Genomic DNA, 25,938 nt, shown 5'->3' with positions numbered 1-25,938 from the left:
AAAGTTTGCATATGTGATTTTAAGTACTTTTTTGGTGATTATGATACTGTTTTCCCATCTTATATTGAGATAAAAATGGTCTCTCTTTAGAAAAGCATTCTTTATAGAAATTTGACCAAATATTTCTTTATTCTCTTGAGAATAAAGAAGATTCATTTCTAATAACATAACTTTGCATATTTTTTTCTGCCCTCTGTACAGAGATGTGCGGCTTTTAATCCTGGAATATGCCCGTTGGTCTATGATTGACAAGTACCAGGCTTTGATGGATGGCCTTACCCTTGAGTGTCTGCTGAGCTTCGTCAAAGAATTCAAATCCCAGCTCTTTGTTGAGGGCCTGGTACAAGGGAATGTCACAAGCACAGTGAGTGTGAGATGCTCTGTTAGCGTAGGCCAGGTCTGAATGCAGTTATGAACTTTGGAATTGCATTAGTTCTTCCCTAAAGGGGAAACTGTAGCTTTGGCAGGCCAGCATTATCATATTCTGTTTAGGAGGGAACCTGACCCCTCTGACGCTGGGCAGTTTTCTTATAATGAAGACTGCTGGGCTGCATGGTGGCTCACACCTATAATCTCAGCATTTTGGGAGGCCAAAATGCTGGGATTTGGGAGGCAGGAGCATCACTTAAGGCCAGGATTTCAAGACCAGTCTAGGCAACATAGTAAGACCTCATCTCTACAAAAAAAAAAAAAAAAATTAGCCAGACATGGTGGCACATGCCTGTAGTCTCCGCTACTTAGGAGGGTTAGGTAGAAGAATCATTTGGGCTCAGGAGTTTGGGGCTCAGGATGCTATGACTGTACCACTGTATTCCAGCCTGGGCAAGAGAGTAAGGCCCTGTCTCCAAAGAAAAGAAATAAAGAGAGAAAGAAAGAAAAAAACAGATTGCTGGTAATAGACCAGGACTTTGAGTGAAATGGGTCTGGCATATCTATACTATTAGTTACATTTGTTGAAGATTGTATTTGGAAACCATAAACAATTTAGTATAGAGACTAAAATAGGAGGAAGGAAATGTGAGGGATGTGTGTCCATACATACATACATACATAGCCTGAACAAGTATGTTAAGCTTGTTTGTGAAGCTAAGGTGCTGGGGCTTTATTCTGTACAAATGGAGAACCGTTAAAGGATTTAAGAAGATTTGTGGTTGAGAAATATCCAGACAGACAAGTTATGAAGCTGTTATAAAAACTTGTATAGATATGATTTCACTCATATGAGTTATCCAAAGTAGTTAAACTCATAGAAGCAGAAAATATGATGGTTTCCAATAGTTGGGGAGAAGAGAGAATTTTGGGTCTGCTAGATGAAAAAGTTCTGAAAATCTAATCTACTGCACAACAGTGTGAATAATTTATTAACATTATTGAACTGTACACTTTTAAAAATTGGCTGGGCACAGTGGCCCATGCCTGTAATCCCAGCACTTTGGGAGGCTGAGGCAGGTGAATCACAGGGTCAGAAGATTAAGACCATCCTGGTCAACATGGTGAAACCTTTCACTACTAAAAATACAAAAATTAGCCGGGCGTGGTGGTGTGTGCTTATAGTCCCAGCTACTCAGGAGGCTGAGGCAGGAGAATCGCTTGAACCCGGGAGGCAGAGGTTGCAGTGAGCTGAGATCATGCCACTGCACTCCAGGGCAACAGAGCAAGAGTCTGTCTCAAAAAAAAAAAAGTTGGATTGGAGTGAAAAATGTTGAAGCCTAATGTTAGGCCCAAATAAAAAAAAAGAATTACTGAAGGCCGGACAGGGCGGCTCATGCCTATAATTCCAGTACTTTGGGAGGCTGAGGTGGCAAAATCACTTGAGCTCAGTAGTTTGAGACCCCATTTCCACACACACACATACACACCACACACACACACACACACACACATACTAGCTGGGTGTGGCAGTGTGCACCTGTAGTCTCAGCTACTCAGGAGGCTGCGGTGAAAGGTTTGCTTGAGCCCAGGAGGTGGAGGCTACAGTGAACTGAGATCTTCATGCCATTGCACTCCAGCCTCAGCCTGGGCAACAAAGCAAGACCTGTGTTTCAAAAAAAGAAAGAAAAAAAGTGCTTAAGAAAGAGATGACCAGAACTCACTCAGTGGGGGTGGGAAAGAAGGGAATCTAGAATGATGCCCAAAGTTCTTGCTTGAAGCAGTGGGTTGGTGGAGCAGGAATTATATTAAGATTGGGAGCATATGAGGAGTTTGTTCTGGTACATAGTGAGTTGGACATGTCTGTGGATCCTTGTACCTAAGGCCTTTTCCTCAGTCAGATGCTTGTTCAAGATTCTCTCCTTAAACCGTTTGGCTGTTAACCATCCTCCTCCATGGTTTCCCAGTTTCTCAGGGCTGGCCCTTTGATTGGAATACATAAATGGTTACTCTTGAAATTGTGGCTGCCATCCTCCCCTTCTCTCTGTCTTCATTCTCCAACCCCAAAACCAGCCTTAGTTTCTGTCTTGGTCTCCAAAAAAATTTTAAGTCTCAATCCACAAAGGAAAGAGAAAGAACAGTTGCCTGTTTTCTCGAGCCCCGTGGGAGTACCGGGCAAGGGCTTTTGGCACAGAGTACTTATTACCATGAATTTTCCCCAGTAGAAATCACTTCAGAAAAGAGCTCATCCCTTCACTTATTCCTTATTTTATAGATAAGAACACATAATTCTTAAAAGGGGAAGATAATGTGTTCACTCAGTATTAAATGTTATTTTCTTTGCTTTAATCCAGGTTCTATGTCAATGGGCTCAGGATTCTGAAACATAGTCCATCGTTGTCATAAAGGCCATATTCATAGCCTAGTTGGGTAAACTAACACTGTATAATTAATTTTGATCCAGTTTGGAAACTGTATATGGGTAAACAGATTGCCAAGGGAGCCAGAACAGTTAAGAGTCACTGAGTGTTCCACAAACATGAATAACTTGTCCAACATTTAGGTCACCAACTCTGTCTGCTTTTCTAAAGCTATGCAGGGCTCCCCAAGCAGTTGGAACATTGATGTTAGCTGATTCTGGGTGAAATGAATGTCTAGAGAGCCTAATACAGTTATTCTCTTTTGCCTCGCAGGAATCTATGGATTTCCTGAAATATGTTGTTGAGTAAGTATCTGAATTTTCTCTTTGGGGTTATGTATTCTTACCAGTGAGAGGGCATGGAGCCACAACCCAGTTGTTACTAAACACACAATTGAAATACTGCTTGTGGTAGATTTTTTTGAGGCTGGTGTACAAAGCAATTGAAAAGGTGCTGTAGAAGGCCTAGCTACTTAGAGTTTTTAGGTGCCTCAGTGACCCATACTAATTCTCTTGCAGCAAACTAAACTTCATGCCTCTGGAGCAGGAGATGCCTGTGCAGTTCCAGGTAGTTGAGCTGCCCAGGGGCCACCATCTATGCAAAGTGAAAGCTCTGAACAAGGGTGATGCCAACTCTGAAGTCACTGTGTACTACCAGGTCAGTTGGGGGTATTAAAGACTGGTGGAAGATTCAGTACCTGACCCAGTGACCTTCAAGGCCCTTTTATAGTTACTTCTGTCGTTTCATGCTTGAGGCCATTTGTCTTCTTGAAGCAACTACATTTAAACATTGCTCCTATTGGTAAAATTGATCCTTTTTCAGTCGCAGTGAGGTATTGCTTTATTAATCACCTAAGTACTAATCCAGAGGGCCAGAAATTGAGGTGTGGATGGAAATCCCTACATGTGCCTCCCGACAGAACTCCCAAGTAGCAGGACATTTGTTAAGGGACAGTTTTGAAAAGGATACAGAAGTAAACATAGCCAAACAATTAAGACACAACAAACAGAATGACTACCAGAGTCATAAATGTTTTAAAGCACCTGAGAGGAAGGATTTATCACCTCTGTTTTAGGGTGACAACTCCATGGTCCAGAGCCTCTTTCTTCTTGAGGTCTTACCAGCTGGGTCTTAAATTTATTCCTTTTATCTTCAGATTCTGTGTTCTTTCCATGTCATCCTATTGGGGAGGGTGGTGTTTAAAGGGAGCACTTAGCAATAATCACAGTTAGCTAGCCCATAGCCTTCTTTAACCTGTGGTTGGTCCCACTCGCTTCTAGAACTATGGAGATCTTCCTTAAACCTGTGCATGTCGTCTGATTGCTGACTTCCCAAATTCTGGGGCTCCTATAGCTACTGCTGTCATCTTGGGTTCCCTGCATCAGGAATTCACTTTTTATCAGGTCTTGTGAAGATCCCTGACTGGGCTTTGGGTGGGATGTTCTGATTATCATCATCTGTGTCTTATATTTCTGGCCCTGGGCCTCAGCCTTATTCTGACATTAGCCTGGTGTGGTTGTCAGGAGCCAATTCACTTGCCAAAGGTCACAGTCATCTTTTGATTGTTAGTGAAGTTGTGTCTTGTCCTAGTCATCTTTATAGGTACTTTGATTCAGGAGCAACAGCAGTTCTGGAGCTAGGTTGATAAAATTTTTGTCCTTTTGTAGAGGCCCTGCTTCTGTCTGGCACCTCTGTGGCTGTAGCATTCCAACCTGCAGCCTTTTCTAGGTTATTACTACCAGATCCCAAACTCCACAAATGGTATGGCCTAGGCTTTCTTAACCTAGTGTACATTTTCAGTGCCTCTGACTGCTTACAACCCCGGGACAGGAGAACCTCTCATTTTCAGCAGGATTTCATATTGTAAGACTGTTCACAGAAATGCTTTCTAACAGTCACCTCTTAGCACTAGCTTCTAGTACAAATTGCTTCCTTTAGAAAACCATATCCTTTCTCACATAGAGCATTGGTTTTGTTGTGGTCCTTTTAGAGGGAAACAGAAAACCTCAGTGCTGACTAATCAGGGCTTGCAAAGGCACATAGGCATTAGCCTCTTCCTCTGGTAAATGGGAAGCAAATGACTATGTCAGAGGACCCTACAAGATCCTGACTCTGGGATGTACTAGCAACATCCTTGTTTACTGGCCTCCTGCCCTTTCATTCTGAATGCATTATTTTACCAATCTCGGCAGCTAGCATGTGATTCCAAAGCGTGGCTTCTTCCTCTTAAGTATTTTTCTTATCAAGTGGTTTTGTTCCTTGTGTGTGGCATGGAGTCTGTTTTCTGTCCTGAGGAATAGATCCAGATACATTTTAGGATCTGCAAACATTTCCTGCTATCTTCCTTAGGGCTTTGAATTGCAAGTACTTAATTTTAGAATGTGTCCTCTGGGCCCTTTGAGTCCTCTAGCAGGATCTGGTAAAGTCAGAGATTATTAATCCCACCTTTCTTTACACCTGTAATTCTATGCTAGTGCCGGGAGTACAAATGATCAGGCATGACTCCTGTCCTCATAGACCTTCAGTCTGGTGGGAAGGCAGATATGTAAACACCACCAAAGTATGATTAACTCTCTTGGGGGAGAGCATTGGTGGCGATACCTAAGTGGTTGTCTAGAATAGCTGGATTATTTAAAAGCCCTATAAACCACTGGATATTCAGTTGGCCTGACTACCTTCTCTTTTCAGTCAGGTACCAGGAGTCTAAGAGAATATACTCTTATGGAGCTGCTGGTGGTAAGTGTATAAAGGAGATGCTGAGGTTTTCCGCAGCCCCTGACCCACTGTGAAGCCTGGCGTTTTCTGCCTGGGATAGGGACATGGGGTGGTCAGAGACCTGTGATTCGAAGGTGAGATGGTCATTTACTGTTCTCACCCAGTATAAGCATGGACAGGAGGCCTGGGCCAATTAGGAAAAAGGCACTAAGGGAGGCCGGACTTGGGAAACACTTTGGGGGAAGAAATGGAGGTTTCTCTGCTGGGAGGAGTTGGGCTGATGGACAATATGTTGAATTACAGATGCACATGGAAGAACCTTGTTTTGACTTCCTTCGAACCAAGCAGACTCTTGGGTAAGTCTGCTGGCAAGGCCCTGAGCTCAAATAAGGGCCTAGAGCTGAAGTTTATCAAATATCCTTACTGAGCAGCCTGTTAGAGCTTCCTTCCATCTCACAGGGTGACACTTACTCATCCAAACTTTTGGAATTTGTATCTTGGACTATAATCAGGTTTTCAGTTTGGTCAAGTTTCCAGATAAGGAAAGAGGCTAGTTCATGTTCCCCAATTCAGGAGAGGTATGGCCACTTTAACATTTTTGGGTCCTGTTTCAGGACCTCCAGTCCCAGTAAGGATGGGCAGAAACATTTCCCACTCAGATCTAATGCCTTCAAGGCCAGGGCCCAGATGAGCACCTGAGCTCATATAACTTTTTTCTTTGGCTGTAGGTACCATGTCTACCCTACCTGTAGGAACACATCTGGGATTCTAGGATTTTCTGTCACCGTGGGGACTCAGGCAACCAAATACAAGTGAGTAAGGAAGTGAATAGATGAGTGTAACCTCCTATTATGGATATGGAGAGTAGCCAAGGGCTACATGTGCTTCTTGAAACCTTAGGTTTGCTCTGTTAAGTCAGTGGAAGCTGGGAAGATGGTGGTTGTTATAGATGGCATGTTCTAGGACTGATCAATAGTTCCAGTGGCCCTACAGGACTTGATTCAAGTCCTGTGTTCATTGTGCAGGGCTTGCCAATGTTTCTTCTCTTCAGGAAGACCTGAGGACAAGAAGGGAAGGGATGCTTGATCTGACATGCATGCTGAAACCTGTTTTCAGCTTTGGAATGGTCAAACATGGTTGTGACAGTTTCATTATGAGGAGACTAGGAAACTGGGCTGGAGACGGGGTGAAGGGGAGGGTTTTGTTTTCTTCCTTTCCTCAACTTAAGGTAGAATACTGAAGCCTGGAAAAACACGTTAGCCTTTTTTCCTGGAAATATATTTTAATTCCTTCTTTTGCCTTCTGCCTGAGATCAGGTTTCTGATGACTGAATTGAAGGTGTTTTGTTTCAGTTCTGAAGTTGTTGATAAGAAGATAGAAGAGTTCCTTTCTAGCTTTGAGGAGAAGATTGAGAACCTCACTGAAGACGCATTCAACACCCAGGTGACTGAGCCAGCCTGGTCTTTTGACCTCTGGCCCACAGAAGCCCCCAGATACAAGTCTTACCAGGGCTATTTGTTGGCTAGTTTTTAGTGTTGTAGCCCCACCTTACTCTTACCATAGTGTCCCTCTAGCTTCATCCCTCTCTATCATGCTGGCTCCATCACAAGCCAGACTGGACAGTACCAGGTGTGTTCTGGGGGAAGTGGTATGTTCCCACACCTGAGCATTTTTCTTTTTGGTGGGAACAGGTCACAGCTCTTATCAAGCTGAAAGAGTGCGAGGATACCCACCTTGGGGAGGAGGTGGATAGGAACTGGAATGAAGTGGTGACACAGCAGTACCTCTTTGACCGCCTTGCCCACGAGGTAACATGATTTTCAAAATAAGACAGCCCAGACAAACTGGTGAAGGTTCCTGATTCTACAGTAGTCACAGGCCCATGCAAACCAGCATCGTGTGGAGGAGAAGACTGAACACTAGCCCTGGCCTGGTTACTTGCTCACTTCTTGAGTTTTCAGACTGGCCTCTCTAGCACCTTAGTGGCCATGTGAGCTGGGTGCTAATCCTTACAACACTACCACCAATTTCAGTCAGAGAAGGTCTATTTTTGTGCTATATATTGAGGTTTACAAGATTTTGTAGAGAAAAAAGTTTTGCCATTTAAAGAAAATTGAGGACTTTTGTTTTTATGGAGTTCGTTATTCCAGGTGCAGGTCTTTTGACAATTTCTATTCCAAAGTAGTAAAACCTATGAAAAAGAGATCTGGATCCTGCAGTACAGTGTGACTTTTGGTAATATATAGCCCTATATGGTGAACTACCACAGGACATCATTGCTCTGTGATGGAGAGGTTACTCAACAAGAGGCTTCACCTTAACACACTCTAGTTTTCTTAATAGAAGGTAGATTTCCTCAAGCCACAGTATGCAGTTACCATGTAATTGGGAGGTCACCCTAACAAGATCTGGGTGCTGGGCTCAGTGTCTGCTATTTAGCTGTAATTATAGCATCTACTAACCTCTCTTGCCATTGTAGATGATTATAAAACATCAAGGTATGCCAGAGAGCTTCATCATTCTGGTCTGGAAGGTTAGGAGTAACCTGAGAATAGGAGGAATAAAATGAAGTCTTCAGATGCTAAGCTAAGAGCTATTTTCTTCTAATTTCTTTCCTATCCTCCCTTCACTTGTAAGATTGAAGCACTGAAGTCATTCTCAAAATCAGACCTGGTCAACTGGTTCAAGGCTCATAGAGGACCAGGAAATAAAATGCTCAGCGTTCATGTGAGTATGGTTAACTCCATCCTTTTTAGGGTTGTCACTTACTGAGTTTGGGTGGTTATCAGAGATCTTAAACCCCTAAATCTGGTCAGCATATTTTTCACCTTTGTCTTTGACCTTTTTCAGGTTGTTGGATATGGGAAGTATGAATTGGAAGAGGATGGTACCCATTCTGGTGAGGATTCAAATTCTTCTTGTGAAGTGATGGAGCTAACATACCTGCCAACGTCTCCTCTGCTGGCGGATTGTATCATCCCCATTACTGATATCAGGGCTTTCACATCAACACTCAACCTTCTCCCCTACCATAAAATAGTCAAATAAACTGCAGTCGCGTTGGCCTGAAGCAATGTGTGTTTTAAAATGTGTTTGTATTTATGGAGTTGTTTATACTATTACTGCCTTTGAATTTTTGCACTGGCATCATAGCATTTGGTTTACTTTTTATCCTTTCTTTGTTGAGACTAGTAAGCCCAGGGTTACTATAGGAGCTGGAGAAAAAATTGTTAGCAGAGTGGGCCAGAGAGACCAGAAAGCTTAAAACAGTACTTCTGAGAAGCCCTGGTCTGAGTCCTGAGACTGAGAATCTACTTCTTGAAAGGCCCTATGAAACCAGTATATTGAATAACTAAATGCTAGGTATTAGTGTTTGTTAGTACCTAAATGCTAACATAACATGAAGGTTCTTTATTTCCCTTCAGAACGAGCCATTTGCTGCTGTGGCATTCATTTTATTCTATCTATTTTGGTTCACTGTGGGGTGGGTATCCATATATACTCTTCCCAAATCCTCTAAGGCAATGAAACAGTTTTGGATAAAATGTTGGCAGGTAGCCCTACATGTGTAACATGAGTTCAGTGAAGATTCGGAGGAGTCGTCTGGCAGGGGCTAAAGACAGAACACAGAGTCTGAGAGAGGAAAGAGGAAAAGAAAGAATCGATCCTCCATTTTTTTAAAGTGTCTTTTTGAAAAGCTAGCTCCTGTATTCAAGGTTCTTGAGTAACTGGCTTCCAAGTTTAACTGTAAAGATAATAAAAGATGCGCATTTTAAAAAAAGGTTGGGAAAAATACTTTATGAAGCCTTAAGCACTAAGAATAATTAAACTGTAATTCAGGATTAGATAGAATTTAATAATAGTTCAGTTCCAAAATAAAAGTTGTTATAGGTAAGACCATGAAATTTCCTAACACTTGATTTTAATACATTGTGCTAATTTTCTAAAACAACTCAGAGAACCCATATTTACAGTAGGCAGAGTATTTATGAAAAAATCTGGCATCAGGTGTATTTTAATGTGTGTGTGTATACATATGTGTGTTTGTATGTGGTGTGTATATAGATGTGTGTGTGTATGTATCCCAGGATTATATGAACTAAGAAACAGGTTGTATATCTTAACAGCAGTACTAGAGTGTGGCGTTTCAGACATAGATTTATAAATGCTTTTCAACATGGGAGGTTTGGAAAAGGAGCAGACATCACCTTGTTTTCAAAACCTGAAGTTTTTCTCAGGACTGAAGTCAAAATCATAACTGCCACAGAGGGAAAAGAGAACCTTTTCCCACTTTAATTGTTCACCTGTGTCAGAAAGTCCAGTATCCCTGAGATAGGAACCACTGTAATAAGAAGGGAGTGAACAGGTTTCTCCCAAAGGAAGATTATTTCTTGCTGAATTATGCCTACTTCCCTGATCATCAGGTATAAACTTCGCATCTTCCAACCTAATGCTTGGCAGCACCAAGACGTTTCAGTAACGGTTCATCATAAACCCAACATTCTCCATCTTCATGAAATAACTGTAAGAGAAAGGGGGAGAATTTAGTTACATATTTGCTTTGTACTTCTATACTTATTTCATGTCTTCTCCTCGCCCCGCTATTAGAATGACATGAGTTTCAAGTAGGGACCAGGGATCACCTTGTTTATTGACAGTGTTTGGCACATCACTTCTTTGACATTCACTGAAATAAATTACTGCTCAGGTATAGGAGGAGTGGCACTTAGAAGGGTGGGGCAGGCAAGCTTACCCTTGTCTCCCACTGAATTTCCTTTTCCTTCCTTTCTCGGGCTTCTGCTCTTTGTCTTTCTTCAAGCCTGTGCTTTGCTTCAGTTGCTGCTTCAATGTCTCTGATTTTTAAGTTGAAAGTGACATCCTTCCAAAGGCTAAAACAAAGAGGTAAGAGATGTTGGGAATGAAAACCTACCACCACCCTGAATCTAGTATAGCACAAGTCAAATGGCTTCAAGTGCTGTAGGCCACAGACTAAATCTTCTTATGCTGGCACCAGAACAGAGATAAGGTCTCCAAAGACTCCACTGCCAGTTGTCAAAGAAGAAAATAAGGGCTGCCTGATAACATAAGGTCAACAGAAGAAAAAAAATAGGGAAGCTGAGACATGGGATTCTACTTCTGGCTCTGTGACTTACTGTGCAACTCTGGGTCCATCAGTTTACCTCTCTAGGGCTTGAGTGTCCCTTATTATATACTGAGTGTTAGAGGAACTAAGAAGTTCCATTTCAGAAAAACTCCCTTGGATTTAACAATGTGGTAGAAAAAAAGAGTATGAATGGAGAGAATAAGGATCAAGATGTAAATTACAGAGGCTTAATTAACATAGTTAAGATGTGGCCTTTATTCCCATTATTCCCATTTAAGGAAAGAAGGTAAAGAGAAGTTAGCTAACTTAGTCATCCACTACCACTTACTACTTACAAAGGTAGTAAGTGGTAATTCTGACATATCGAACCCAGGCATTCAAACCTGGTCTATACTCTGTTAGGCTCTGCTCTACTGTTTCTAAAACCCAGCCTTGTGCCTACACCTAGGCAGTTTAAGCACTGCAGCAATAGTTCCACTTAATGTCGGCTTACCTGCGGGATTCATACTCGTTCTGATCTTCCAACTTCCTCACTTTCTTCTTGATTATAGGCAACTTCTTGGTATCTACAAAAACTGTATTTTCCTAGAAAACAACAGAGGTGGATGGGGAACTAGACCCATAAACCCCTAATCTGAATGTTAAGCACACTGTAGTGCTTTTGACATTTCAAATTCTCTAGGTCCAAAACATAGTTCACTGGCTCCTATTAATTTCATACCAGCTTTCCTCTTTGAGGAGAACACTGAGTGCACAGTAGTACAGAGTGCAAGTTCCTTGAAGGAAAGGACTATCTTACTCATTTTGGTATCTCTGGTGCCAGGCAGTCAGTAAATTTTATTATACAAAATCTTTAACTGTGTGTATATGCAAACACACCGTTTACTGCTTCATTTTATAAACATATCACACACACCTAATATTTACTGGGTTCTTAACTATGTGCCAGGCATTGTTTTACATATATTATTCTCAAGTGTTTTGTTTGAGAGCAGAGAGAAAAATAAAAATGATTATGATCAGCTATACTGCTAGGAGAAGGTGGGGGAAGGAAAGAAAAAAACATGCCTTGAGATGACAGATATCAGAGCTGTGTTAAAGTTCCAGCTCTAATGTACTATAGAAGGAAGTGCATTATAACAGAAGTACTAATGAAGGAAGCCAGAACAAGGGATAGGGTACAATCTAACATAGCCTAAACAAGTGGCAGAATAGAGATCTTACCCCTGTTGCATATTTTGCATACATCACACCATTCCATTCCCCTTCAATTGAGCAAAAAGACTTCTTGTCATTTGGAGAACTGAGCAGAAAAGGAAATACTTACGTTAGTCTCAAGTTGAAAATTATTCTACCAAAGAATCTGCTCAGTGCAGCCCAACTACAGAGTAGAGGACAGAAGAGCAACTGTGAAGTTTCTGACAAAAGTATCTTAACAGAACTGGACTCCCCAGGGCTAACTTTAAGAATGAGGGCCTTCAACAAGATGCTTATGAACTCAAGATCCCAAGAACAGTGGGAAGGGGCAAGAACGTCCTATTCTGGGTGCTAGGACCATAATAAACTTGGCAAATTCCCTAACCTCAAGCTGTCTACAGCCTAGTGGAGACAGACATCACCACTGAGATTTTAGGTGGTAAGTGCTGTGGTGAGCTTACATGGGCACTGGGGTTCAGGACCAAAAAACTGCTGATGTCAGGGTCAGGGAAGGCTTTGCTTTAGAAATACGATGCTGGAGACTAGGCTTTCATCCTCAGGTTGAAAGGGACCTCTGTGCCAAATGGTGTGAACACTTTCTCTGAGCAAGGATCCATTCTGCAAAAGCTATAACAGACCTCTACTTGGACACACACGTATGGAATGTGAGAAGACTAAGCAACACAACAATGACCTGGTTAGGAAGGGCAAGGCATAAATAGACTGAAAGAGGCCAGAAAAGGGAGAAGTGAACAGGGCAGAGGGAGGAGAGCTGCTATCAATGCCTGAAACTTTCTTTCCCACTGTCCCCTTCCCCCCAGAGAAGGGCTTCAGAGGCAGAGAAAGTCAAGGTGGCATCACTGTAGAAGTTCCTCTTCTAGGCTCTGGACCAGCCCAACTGACTGGCACTGTCATCTTCATTCATCTGACCCAAGAGTGTCAAATGGAAGCAAGCCAGGTGCCTGCAGAATGTGATGGTTACTGTTTTTCCCCAGCAAATGCACAGATGTGAGGACTTGGAGGCACTGCTGCAGGGGGTCACAAAATCTGCTGTAAGGACCAGCTCATGGTCCAGTCTGGCAAGAATAAGTTAGGGATCCAAACTGGGGTTAGCTAGGCAACCTAGAAAGCCGTCTTTCAGTTCAACATCTCAAGTCAGGTTCTTAGGAAGGAAACCTATCAATGACCTCTGACTGCTCTGAATACAGGTTTTAGGTCTTCTGATACAGGATTTTAACAAAAGACATGACACATCAAATGTGAAGCAAGCTAACAAAGACAGAACCATTCTTTCACAGTCCTAATCCAGAAGCTATAGTTCAAGACAAAAGGCAATTATTTCAGAAAAGCTTTAAAGCTCTGAGGCAGAAAAAATACCTACAAAATCTCAGCAGTAATTCTGTGCTTCTTGCCCCCATAGAAGGGTTTAGTGTGGAAGATGATATTTGCACTATAGCCTGTTTTGGAACAATTAATATTGCATTCTCCTCCTAATTCCACCCAGGGCACTGTGAGGATAGACCTGCAAAATCAAAAGTTTTTAAGTAAGGCTGACAGTTGAGAGGAAAGATGGGGAAGGGGCATGTCTCAAGGAACAGCAGAATCTACTGCTGATCAGAGGAAATGGACACACTTGCCTTCCATAGCCGTTGGGGAATGTGAGAATGTAATGTTCATCGTAGTCAAGACATGAGACACAGCCTGTGGAGAGAAGGAATAGAAATCTGATGAGTAGTGTCAAGTGGCTACAAGGGTTTCTTGTTGAGTTGATGATACTCCATTCAATTTAGGGACAGCCTCTCCAGTTCCCTTCCCTTGCTCTCACCCCCAATACCAATGCTTACTTGCTAACAATGACATCTAGTCTGGCTTTGGGGCCATTTTCTAGACAAGTGTCCACATCACACATTAGAAGAACATTAAATCCTATAACACGGTAGTCCACCCAGTGCCAACAGACTTACCCTGCCCTATGTTGTGCACCCCAATTGACATCCCAAGGAATTTTGATTTGGTCCAGATATGAGCATTGAATTGTATCTTCTTGTTAAAACACTCAGCATAAAAGGCTGAAACTGAATAGAAATTTTCAATTAGTACATTATATACCTACAGCCACCTCTCCAAAATCACGTAACCTGGGGAAATAACTTGCTTCATAGGGAAATCCTTTACCTCTCAAACAGCCTGCAATTAGGCCAGGAAGTATCTACCCACCTTTTATAACCTTTTCCCCAATGCAAGCATTCATTCAGAGCCACGTGGGCAGGACCATCCCTGAAATGATGCTGTGACCGATCCAGGAAGCTTAAAATCAAAAGGGCTATCTGTTCTGGGCTGCAAGTACGCCCAGGCTCCAGCCCCAACCTAGGCCCATCCAGTGTTTCCAGTTTTAATACTGCACTGAACAAACAAGATGTTGAGGGTATTTACAACTGACCCTCCATATCCATGGGTTTTATACCCACAGATTCAGCCAACTGTGGATCTAAAATATTCAGGGGCTGGGCTCAGCGCTAATGCCTGGAAGGCCTTGGGAGGCCATGACAGGAGGATCACTTGAGGCCAAGTTACCCAGCCTGGGTAACACAGTGATACACTGACTCTACAAAAAAATTAAAAAATTAGTTGGGTGTGGTGGCACATGCCCATAGTCCCAGCTAATTGGGAGGCTGAAGTGGGAAGATCATTTGAGTCTAGAAGGCTGCAGTGAGCTATAACTGTGCCACTGCACTCCACCCTGGGGGACAGAGCAAGATCCTGTCTCAAAAGAAAAAATTATAAAAAAAATAAAAGAAATACAGTAAAAATTTATATTTACATAGCATTTACATTGTATTAGGTATTATAAGTAATCTAGAGATGACAAGTATATAAGAGCGTGTGCACATAGGTTATATAAATATAAAATACACCATTTTATATAAGAGACTTGAGCATCCCCGGTTTTGGTATTTGCATTGTACCAGGAATATACTGTGTAGAAACAACACATCACTTATATAAACTGCCTTACAGTGGCTGAGGTCTCTACAGCACAAATTACTATATATAAGATGACTTTGGAGAAGCATTAAAAGTTGGTTTCTTAAATCCCTTCTTTTTATACATACTTAATTGGTGAAGCTAAGAGTCTGGAGCTTACAAAAGTAAAAGATATAAGGAACCAATCATTTCCATTTCAGGGAATAGGAAAGACACAGCTAGCCACACAGCCATGGACTTTCAATCACCCACTTTAGACAGAAGAGTTTGAGAGGAGAGATTGCAGAGGAGCTCTGTAACTTACTGGGTGGATGATGGGAAACCTGCTCAGCCACGAATGTTACACTGTTTTTGGAAACCCAGGGAACTGGTCCTTCTGAAACTAGTTCCTGCAAGCAAATATAATTTTCTTTTGATGAGAAAACACAAACATTTCTGAGAATCTGATAACTGGGGTCTCTGCTCGCTCTACACACACCAAGCACCCTACATATATATCTCTATTGTAGCACTTAACTACAATATTTTAATTGCTTTGTGTCAGTCTCCCTGACTAGACTAAGACTTTTTTTTTTTTGAGACAGAGTTTCGCTCTTGTTACCCAGGCTGGAGTGCAATGGTGCGATCTCGGCTCACCGCAATCTCCGCCTCCTGGGTTCAGGCAATTCTCCTGCCTCAGCCTCCTGAGTAGCTGGGATTACAAGCACGCGCCACTATGCCCAGCTAATTTTTTGTATTTTTAGTAGAGATGGGGTTTCACCATGTTGACCAGGATGGTCTCGATCTCTTGACCTCGTGATCCACCCGCCTTGGCCTCCCAAAGTGCTGGGATTACAGGCGTGAGCCACCGCGCCCGGCCGACTGAGACATTCTTAAAGGCAAGGACTGTGTGCCTAACTCAGGGCACAGAAGAGTAGGTACTTATCGATGTCGGCCAAATGATTAAGAACAGACACAGACTTGTCTGTCTTCAGTATGGACTACATGTAATGTGTCACTTGGAAAGGGAAATATACGGAGAATCATTTTACTGACAGATTATTATGTGTCAGGTGCTGTGGGCTATGGTTTTGCGTTTTCAGTTCTAAAAGCCTTTTAACATGCATTTGAGTCTTTCTTGCTGGTCATTTTCTTCAACCACTAAATTTGTTGGAGCCTCAGAGCCAGTTTGGGGTTACCTACTCTTCTATAGCCATGCTGTCTTCCTAAATAATTTTATCCAATCCTAGAGCTTTAAAATGCCGTATGAATACACTATAATCTCTAAAAGCCCCATCTCCATCTCAGACCTCTTTTAAACTCCACACTCTTAAACTCCAACTCCCTACTTGACAAGCTTCACAGACCTCTGAAACTTTGTTTTATATTAGAGCTTTTGATTTTCCCTCCTCAAATCCAATCTTTTCCTTATCAGTAAATGACACTGCCACTGCTTAAGTGCCCATGCTGTCTCCTGTTCCTTACCTCCCCCAATCCATCAATCAGTTCTACCTCCAAAATAAAGCCTGAATTACCATGTCTTTTTTGGAATAATGTCAAAGCCTCCACAATGGTCTCCATACTTCTATTTATGCCCCTTCTCACTTTATTTTTCACAAAATCATTCTAATGATCTTCTCAAGGCAAAAATGAGATCCTGATAAGCCATAAAATTAATTACGGCTACAGGGCCCTGCGAGATCTGACTTCTACATCCCTATCCTCATCTTATCCTACTCTTTTCCCTCCTTCTCACTTAATTCAAACTATACTGATCTATCAAAAATTTCTTCTATGGGTGGTGACCATCTTTTGATCACTGCTTTCATCATTATTATTTGCCCCTAAATAAAATGAAATCTTGAATCAGTATACAACTTAAGATAATTTAAAAATGTCAATGCAGAACTCACTGTGTTCTCTTCCGTATCATTTGGTAATGTCCAATGACACTGAAAGATCTCGCCCAAAATGGGATTATATGGCTTTTTGGCAACTGATCCTTTCCTTCCTGCATGAAAGGCTGAGAGGTACCATTTCACAACCTGAACCATTCGATCCTTGGGATCCTTGTGGTCACTAATGCTGCAAGGGAGAAAGACAAAATTTCATGTCCTTTCTTTTTGATAGAAGACAAGATGATGCAGCGACCCCCAACAGGTCCACCTAAGTCAGGCTGAGAGGACTGAGGACCTAGGACCAGGAGCTAGCTCAGTTTCTTTTTAAAATAGAGGTATAATACATATAATTAAATGCAATGGTCTTAGTGTTTTGTTTTAATTTCAACAGATTTTTGGAGAACAGGTGGGTTTTGCTTACATGGATAACTTCTTAAATGGCGATTTCTGAGATTGTGGTGCACCCATCACCCGAGCAGTGTACACTGTACCCAATGTGTAGTCTTTTATCCTTCACACCCCTCCCACCCTTCCCCTCAAAGCCCCGAAGTCCACTCTATCATTCCTTTGCCTTTGCATCCCCTTAGCTTAGCTTCTACTTATAAGTGTGAACATATGATGTTTGGTTTTTCAACTCCCTCTAGGTTGTTGTGAATGCCATTTTTTTGTTCTTTTTTATGGCTGAGAAGCATTCCACAGTATATGTATGCCACAATTTATTTGCACTTTGACTGATGGGCATTGGGCTGGTTCCATATTTTTGCAACTGCAAACTGTGCTCCTATAAACATGCATGTGCAAGTGTCTTTTTCCTATGACTTCTATTCCTCTGGGTAGATACTCAGGAGTGGGCTTGCTGGATCAAATGATGGATCTACTTTTAGTTCTTTAAAGCAGCTCCACGGTGTTTTCCATAGTGGTTGTACTAGTTAACACTCCCACCAGCAGTGTAGAAGTGTTCCCTTTTCACCTATGCACATTAACATCTATTATTTTTTGAATATGGCCATTCTTGAAAGAGTAATCTCATTGTGGTTTTGATTTGCAGTTCCCTGATAATTAATGATGTTGAGCATTTTTTCATGTTTGTTGGCCATTTGTTTTATTATCATTAGCTTCATTTGAGAATTATCTATTCATGTCCTTAACCTACTTTTTGATTTTTTTTTTTTTTTAACCGATCTGTTTGAGTTCCTTGTAAATTCTGTTAGTCCTTTGCCAGATGCGTAGTTCGCGAATATTTTCTCCCACTCTGTGGGCTGTTTACTCTGTTATTTCTTTGCTGTGCAAAAACTTTTTAATTTGACTAAATTCCATCTATTTATCTTTGCTGCATTTGCTTTTGGATTCTTGGTCATAAAGTCTTTGCCTAAGCCAATGTTCAGAAAAGTTTTTTCAATGTTATCTTCTAGAATTTTTTTGTTTGTTTTGGACACTAGTAGAAGGAATCTTCTAGAATTTGTATGGTTTTAGGTCTTAGATTTAAGTCTCTGATACATGTTGAGTTGATTTTTGTATATGTGAGCGATGAGGATCCAGTTTCATTCTTCTACATGTGGTTTGCCGGTTATCCCAGCACCATTTGTTGAATAGGCATCCTTTCCCCACTTTATATGTTTGTGTTTGCTTTGTCGAAGATCAGTTGGCTGTAAGCATTTGGCTTGATTCTGGGTTCTCTATTCTGTTCCACTGGTCTATGTATCTTGGTCTTAGTGTTTTGTTTGAGGATTTGACAAATGCATATATCGATTTAAGTAATTGCTTAATAAAAAAATAGAATATTTCTATTAATCCAGAAGGTTTCCACATCTCCCTTTGCAAACAATCACCACATCTTACCCTGAGGCAAATACTGCTTCTGGTTTCTAGTATCATAGATTAAGTTCATGTAAGTGCATTTGCTTAACTGTCAAGTAATTGGATATTTTCTCCATGTTATCAATTACTAATTTAATTCTTTCATAGGTGTAGAATACACCCCGTATGATTCCAACTATTTTAAATTTATTAAGACTTCTCTGTATGTTCTATCCTGATGAACGTTTCACATGCACCTGGAAAAGACTACATGTCATACAAATGTTGGGCAGTGTTTAAAAAGGTCAATTGAGTCAAGTTGATTTGATAATGCTGTTTAAATCTTCTATAGCCTTCCTGATTTTTTGAGGGGTGGGGAGGTGGTGAAGGCAGAGGCTACTTGCTTAATCAGACCTTGAGGGAGAATTTGTGGACTTGGCTATTTCTCATTTTAGTCGATTTTTGTTGCTGCATGTGTTTTTAAGCTGTTATTAGGTACATATACATTTAGGAGTATTATTTATTCTTGATAAATGGATGCTTTTATCATTACAAAATATTCGTATTTGTCTCTAATAATATTTCTTGTCTTAAAAGTCTCCTTTGATACCAACACAGCTAAACCAGTTTTGCTGTGCTTAGTGTATCTTTGTCCATCCTTTCACTTTTAGTTTCTCTCTTGAAAATATCATATAGATACATCCTGCTTTTTTTATCCAGTCTGACATGAAATGGAGTGTATATTCTATTTACACTTAGTGTAACTGTTGATATAGTTGGGTTTAACTCTACTGTCTTGATAGGTTTTCCACATTTCCCCTTTGTCCCTTATTCCATTATTTCTCCTTTTCTCCTTTCTTAGAAGTAATGGAGTATTTGTACTATTCTGTTTAATCTTATCTATTGGCTTTTGAGTTGTACTTTTACTTTTTTAAGACAGGGTCTTCCTCTGTCACCCAGGTTGCAGTGGTGTGATTACAGTTCACTACAGCCTTAAATTCCTGGGAGTGCATGACCCTCTGCATTAGGCTCCCAAGTAGCTGGAGCTACAGGTACACATCATCATGCCTGGCTTATTATTTAAAATTTTTTTATAGGGGCAGGGTTATGTTATCTTGGTCAGGCTGGACTCAAACTCCTGGTTTCAAGCAATCCTCTCCCTTTGGCCTCCCAAAGTGCTGGGATTACAGTGGCATGAGCCACTGCACCCGACTTGTAAATAAAGTGGTTGTTCTGGGAGCCTCAAAGTTTAAATTCTCACACATAAAAACTACCCTTAAATCTCAAATCTATACCCAATGAACAACTGGTATGTTCCATTTTTACTTACACATGTTACAAATAAATGCTTATATTTTACTTTTAAAATTATCTGTTAATTTAAACACTGTCATATTTATTTAAATTTCTGCTTTTTGGGAATTGGTTATTCTTTTAAATCTTCAAGAAAAAAAATATATATTTATCAATGTCAGCCAATGTGTCCACCCAGCATGAAACTTCAGTGATATGTATCTGGCTCAGTAAACCACAGTCTAAGACTAAGGAATGCAGAAAAGATGAACAACATTTCCCATTACAAAAAAATTTCTTGCTGCCAGCCAAGGCAACGTAAACTCACCTCCTTGTAAATGAATTCACTGTTACATTACTTCTATCTCTCATACATATATAATGTTACAAGCTTTACATTTAAAATTTATAAATTGTCTATAATTTGGATACTAAAATTGTAAGCTCCTCAAGGGCAGACACTGACGTTTCATTTCTCCAACTCTTAAGAAACTGCCTAGCAAACAACAGATGCTTTATTTAGAAAGGTTTGCTGAACTCAGATAATTAAACTTCATTAGAATATAGTACAAATAATTTAATAGTAATTGCCAGTACCTGGATCAAATAAACTTATACCACTGGTCTTGTAAATACTGGCTACCTATTAATGGGTTCTTGAGAATTTTTTAAAGTGTTAAACTTGGTTGCCTAACAACATCACCCCCATATCACTTAATCAAACAGTATAAACACATTATTCAATACCACAAAATACCCAGAAATGTTTGAAAGGTGACAAGGAATCCATCTATCCTGCAAAAAAGGCAGAAAGCTATTGAGTAACATTTTTTTTTTCTTTTTGAGATGGAGTTTCGCTCTTGGTACCCAGGCTGGAGTGCAATGGCATGATCTCGGCTCACCGCAACCTCTGCTTCCTGGGTTCAGGCAATTCTCCTGCCTCAGCCTCCCGAGTAGCTAGGATTACAGGCACGTGCCACCATGCCCAGCTAATTTTTTGTATTTTTAGTAGAGATGGGGTTTCACCATGTTGACCAGGATGGTCTCGATCTCTTGACCTCGTGATCCACCCACCTCGGCCTCCCAAGAGTAACATCTTTAAAAGTTGGAAACTACCATGTTCAGTCAAATACCTCACAAACAGGTCCGGATGTGCAAAAAAGTCTGCATACATTTCTAAAAGAGATCTTCTTTCAAGAATAAATGTTGGAAGAACTACCTGAAAAACATACACATTTGACTCTTGAAGAAATTTCTCTTCAGATAAACAGATCTTTAAAAAAGAAAAAAAAACAAAAAACCATCTCATTCAAATCATGGTAACATCCACCACATTACTGCCGAGGCATGGTTTCAAAAACTAATTCTCAAACTGTTCAGATTCAGAAATGCCCATTAACCTGCCCAGCAGATCAAAAACAAAGAAGGGGTTTTGAATGTTCAAATGTCACTTCCTCTATGCAACTTTCCTTTTCTCTCTGAGTGTAATAACATCAACAGACTACTCAACAGACTCAGAGAAATCCTTTGATGCCTCCTGTCTGCTGGACATCACATATACATTATTTTATTATTTGTATATTACATACTCATTATCTTACAACAGCCCTAAAAAACTATTAGCCCTATAATGAAGAAATTATCACAATGAAGAAATATGAAGCCCAGAAAGGGTGAAAAATTTTTTCACTGTCCCATTATTAATGTGGAATTCAAAACTGGAGCTGAGTTTGGAGTGTATATGCACTTTCCTCTCTACTGCTATTGCTCTATCATCATTAGACAAGTGTACAGAAAATCTATGATAAGCACCTACAATCCAAGAACTAAGTTTTATTCACACTGTGCTCTCATTACTATTTATAAGTAAGAAACTCTTAAATGAGCAATTAAAGGAATAAACAAAAGAAGAGAATACAGATTGGGAACCAACAAACTGGAATAGAGGAAGACATGAGAAAGATGAGGATTAACCAATAAAAAAAGAGAAGAATTCCATTACAGAATCGGAATGGAAGAAGAGTTTTTGAAATGAGTATCAGCTTATCAATCATCCATTATGAAGTAGAACACCAGAGTGAGCAAAAGTTTCTTCACATTTAGTAATAACTACATATCCACTATATTCAAGGTCCTGCATTAAAAGGACATTGAATATAGTGGATATTCAAGATCCAGCCCAGTTGGAGGCTGGGCGTAGTGGCTCACACCTGTAATCCCAGCACTTTGGGAGGCTGAGGTGGGTGGATTCCCTGAGGTCAGGAGTTTGGGGCCAGCCTGGCCAACATAGTGAAACCCCAACTCTACTAAAAATACAAAAATAAGCCGAGTGTGGTGGCTTGTGCTTGCAGTCCCAGCTACTCCGGAGGCTGAGGCAGGAGAATTGCTTAAACCCAGGAGGTGGAGGTTGCAGGGAGCCAAGATTGCGCCACTGTACAGTCTTGGGGACATAGCAAGACTCCATTTCTAAATGAATGAATGAATGAATGAAGAGCATTTAAATTGTAGATGGACTGTGACAAACATCACACAATAAATGCTCTAAGCACCTTGGAAGTTCAGTTCAAGGAAATACCATGTTCTGTTTGGGGGACCAGAATGAGGGCAGGGCTGGGAAATAATTCATTGAGGTGACACTAGAGAAAAGCCTTAAAGAGTAATGCTGTGATAACAGAACAAGACATGGAGAAAAGAGAGGAAAAAAAGACAAGGATAGGAAAAGGGGTGTGACAGGGATTAATCAGTGAAACAGTATGGCTGGATATATAATGAAAATATAAACTGGGCTGATGAACACAAGCTTGGAAAGGGACATTAATACTGTAACACTTAGAATCTTTATTATCAGACTCTCAGCATTTAAATTTTAGGTAAACATTTTTTTCCCATAGAACACGTAAATTCATAATCCAAACAGGATTAGATTAGCAGGTAAGCTGATATACTGACTTAGCGCAACTTCTTACCACTTTAGGTAACTCAGAAATTATAAACCACCAAGTAAAAAGGCTAAAGAAGAAAACAGGGGTAAATATCTTTAATATATAAATAGCTCTTACAATTCAAGATGAAGATCACTACTCCAGTGATAAATGGACAAAGGAACTGAACAGCCAATTTAAAGAAAAAAGAATAGCCAAAAAACATTTTTTAAAAGTTTAATTTCACATGTAATTGAAATAGAAATATTTTTTCTTCTACTTGGGGTTTTTTCTGAGAACTCTTATTTAACAGATTTTCTTCAATGTTTGCAGTGCTATACTGATACATGCCATTATGTCAAACTGCTGCAACAATGATGACGAGACCTGCGTTTGGCTGTCTTCAACCTGGGTTCAAGTGCTTGTTTAGTCTCTTCTTATAATCTGAGGAGACCCTAAAAAATTAACTCACTTTCTCTAAGTTCCTGAAAAGGAAGATAATTACATGTCCTGCTTATATCTTAGGGTTGTTTTAAAGACTAAGTGAAGTTAAATGGGATGTGACTGAGTAGTATGTTTAAGAACTACAAAGTATTTGGAAAACAAACTTTTTGGGAAGTCTCTGAAGTGAGAAAACATTCTTATAAAAGACACACATTTAAGGCATGATTGTAATAATACTTTGGACTGCATAAAAGGAATCAAGACTTCCGATTCTATTGGCAATCACAGCCATCTGTGCCAATAAATATTTCAAATATTTTAAACACATTCAGTAAAAAATAATTATGATTATTTTCATAATATAACAAGGCTTTTAGCAACTATGGACTCAAATATGGATTTGCAGGAAAATTGTGTGAGGCAAGAATTACAACTTGAATGTGGCAAACATATTTGGTTGCCTCCCCACATCCATGCTTCACCCCCAATAGAACTCTGATTCAGATCAGGTTCAGCTGTGCGCTGCCATGGCCCTCCCCCATGTCTCAAGGGGTGAATGTGGATTCATTTAAACCAATCTTTGAACATCCCCCTTGCCAGGGACAGGTTTAGGCATGAGCATATGCCTGATGCTGGCCAATGAGATTCAACAAGAGGCCTAATGGGTCACTTCTGGAAAAGAATGTCCTTCCTAATAACAGCAGCAACAACAACAGAGCCAACAGCTGTGCAATCTAAAGATTACTGAAGCATTTCTAGGGACAAACTCCTGCAAATATTCTCCTACCTAGAACATTCCTGGTAAGTGTGTTAGGCTCCACAAATAAATGTTGTCCTTGTGTTTCTGTTCTCACTTAGATTAGGGGCATAAGGTTTAATTACAGACACTTATTTGAAGGTATTATCAGTCTTTTTCTTAATGGCCCTCTAAATCCAAAACAAAATGGAGTTAACTACTGACAAAGACTATAGCACTGGAGTTGATTTTGCTCTAACAAAAGTGAAAACCCTAAATTTAATAAACTCCCCAAAGCTGGGCAGAACACTAATTTAATCAATATGAAAGCTACTACAGTTCAAGCCTTCAAGGCAAAGGCAGCAGTGGAAAGATTACAGGTTTTAAAATCATGGACCAGATTAGAATCTCAGTCTGCCACTTGATATGACTTAATATGACTCTGCCACATTACTTCACCTCTGAGTTTTAGTTTCTTGATGAAGTTAACAATAATGCCTACACTGTGGTACTGCGGTGAGAATTAAGTGACAGGGTGAGGCTTCAAGCACAGTGGCAGGAATATACAAAGGCACCCATACACCAGTCTCCTAATTCACGTGTGCATTCTGTTGAGAGCTCCAAGTTAAAATTCAAATTCAAATCCAGACTATAATAATTTTGTATGACTCAATATGTGTCATACAATTTTACATTCACTACAGTCTCTTCCAATCCTTACAACAACCCTCTGAAACAGGTTACTGTTTGTCCAATTTGCAGAGAGAACTCTGAAGTCCACAGAGGAAGAAACTCACTGAAGTCCATGCATGGTTTGCTAATAGCAGAGGTAGGATGAAAACACAGATCCTCTGACCCTAAGATTAGAACTCTACCAAATCTTAATCCATACAACTCATACACACTATTCTCTATGAAATTATCCTAGCTTCACTTATTTTATCATTTATAAAACTTTTACTTATCTACACATATTAAATCACAAGAAAACACAAGTATAAACGAAAGTTATGTCATTTTACTACATTTGCAGGCACACTCACCATGCAATCACTGAGAATCCATACATACCCATTTAGACTTACAGCAAATTTGGTTCTTACCTTAGTAAGATCCATCCCAAGCCTAACCTGTGACAAGAGATGCATAATAACGCTCTTGTGTTCCTCCACGGACCCTGCCTCCGCATCATCATCTCTATCATCATGTGAATCAAAAAGGTCTAAAATAAAGCACATCTTATTAGACTGGTGCTAAATTGGTCCAATCTGTGCTGCTACTAGAATTACAAATATTTTTAAAGAAAAAAAGTTAAATTCTTGAAGGTCACTCACCAGCATCACTTGTTCCATTGGACATGGAAGAATTAAGTGATTCTGTGGTATCTGGGCGTTTTAGACTATTTCCTGAGCTGCTGTGTGTCAGGACCGAGGCAGATCCAGAAGAACTATAAAAACATCAATCACCTTATTAAGCTAAAGAAAGCAATTTAGAATTATGTTAAGCTAGACTTGTAGATGCATGCTGGTTACATGCATGCATACATATGCTTTAGAATTCTCTCCTTGCCACCCTCATTCCAACATTGTAAAGGGTGATGACAGGGTCTCTTGTATTATCCTTTATGCATAGGACATGCTCAATATAGCCATGTTGATAGTCATGGCCTAGAAGTCACCAAAATTTAGTAAGATCTTGCCTCTGTATTTAAGTTTAAAACTAGAGTTCAATTTCTGATTTTGTTACAGGGTATAAATCTAAATATGTCACATTTCTTGGCAACAATTCCAGAAACTCAAAAACAGCAAGTCTCAGAAAGATGTCTTATCTTTATGTTTGAGATCCTTTGATAAAAGTTTGATAAAAACTGGCTTTTATGAGCCAGTTAACAGATCTAAAGAAAGATTCTTCTATTATTAATAGATTATCATACCTGTGGTCACATTTTATCCAGGGAAGTAAGTGCATGTGTGAGTGTGTGCCTGTGTGCATGTGTGTTCCTGTGTGCACGTGTTTCTATTTTTCTTAGAGACAAGGTCTCCCTGTGTTGCCCAGGATGGACTTGAACTCCTGGCCACAA

General features: G+C 40.2%; 2 protein-coding genes across 56 annotated transcripts in view; one reads left to right on the top strand and one right to left on the bottom strand.

The window, feature by feature from the left end:
* NRDC (nardilysin convertase) overlaps positions 1 to 8,574 on the top strand; it is a 93,592-nt gene extending 85,018 nt beyond the window's left edge. For all 6 annotated transcript variants that reach the window (XM_078331721.1, XM_035251447.3, XM_078331720.1 and 3 more), the window contains 10 exons: positions 202 to 364; positions 3,063 to 3,094; positions 3,308 to 3,446; positions 5,478 to 5,525; positions 5,808 to 5,860; positions 6,233 to 6,316; positions 6,857 to 6,947; positions 7,196 to 7,312; positions 8,142 to 8,231; positions 8,355 to 8,574. In XM_078331721.1, the coding sequence (XP_078187847.1) occupies positions 202 to 364; positions 3,063 to 3,094; positions 3,308 to 3,446; positions 5,478 to 5,525; positions 5,808 to 5,860; positions 6,233 to 6,316; positions 6,857 to 6,947; positions 7,196 to 7,312; positions 8,142 to 8,231; positions 8,355 to 8,552 (1,015 nt within the window). In that variant the 3' untranslated portion in view covers positions 8,553 to 8,574. The remainder of the gene's footprint in view (positions 1 to 201; positions 365 to 3,062; positions 3,095 to 3,307; positions 3,447 to 5,477; positions 5,526 to 5,807; positions 5,861 to 6,232; positions 6,317 to 6,856; positions 6,948 to 7,195; positions 7,313 to 8,141; positions 8,232 to 8,354) is intronic.
* Positions 8,575 to 9,339: 765 nt separating this feature from the next.
* The window catches only part of OSBPL9 (oxysterol binding protein like 9), a 185,664-nt gene continuing 169,065 nt past the window's right edge, over positions 9,340 to 25,938 (bottom strand). For 46 of the 50 annotated variants that reach the window (XM_009001204.5, XM_002750813.5, XM_002750811.7 and 43 more), the window contains 12 exons: positions 25,193 to 25,305; positions 24,962 to 25,080; positions 20,891 to 20,976; positions 16,683 to 16,854; positions 15,095 to 15,179; positions 13,770 to 13,880; positions 13,443 to 13,506; positions 13,187 to 13,327; positions 11,833 to 11,911; positions 11,102 to 11,193; positions 10,258 to 10,393; positions 9,340 to 10,026 (listed from right to left, as the gene is read on the bottom strand). In XM_009001204.5, coding sequence (XP_008999452.2) covers positions 9,952 to 10,026; positions 10,258 to 10,393; positions 11,102 to 11,193; positions 11,833 to 11,911; positions 13,187 to 13,327; positions 13,443 to 13,506; positions 13,770 to 13,880; positions 15,095 to 15,179; positions 16,683 to 16,854; positions 20,891 to 20,976; positions 24,962 to 25,080; positions 25,193 to 25,305 — 1,273 coding nt within the window. In that variant the 3' untranslated portion in view covers positions 9,340 to 9,951. The remainder of the gene's footprint in view (positions 10,027 to 10,257; positions 10,394 to 11,101; positions 11,194 to 11,832; positions 11,912 to 13,186; positions 13,328 to 13,442; positions 13,507 to 13,769; positions 13,881 to 15,094; positions 15,180 to 16,682; positions 16,855 to 20,890; positions 20,977 to 24,961; positions 25,081 to 25,192; positions 25,306 to 25,938) is intronic. The other 4 variants (XM_054236220.2, XM_078331722.1, XM_078331723.1 and 1 more) reach the window with 1 other exon arrangement.

This window comes from Callithrix jacchus, chromosome 7 (assembly GCF_049354715.1).
Source record: "Callithrix jacchus isolate 240 chromosome 7, calJac240_pri, whole genome shotgun sequence".
Lineage (NCBI taxonomy): Eukaryota > Metazoa > Chordata > Mammalia > Primates > Cebidae > Callithrix > Callithrix jacchus.
Note: the sequence above shows the minus strand (reverse complement) of the source record. Positions and strands in the feature narration are given on the sequence as shown.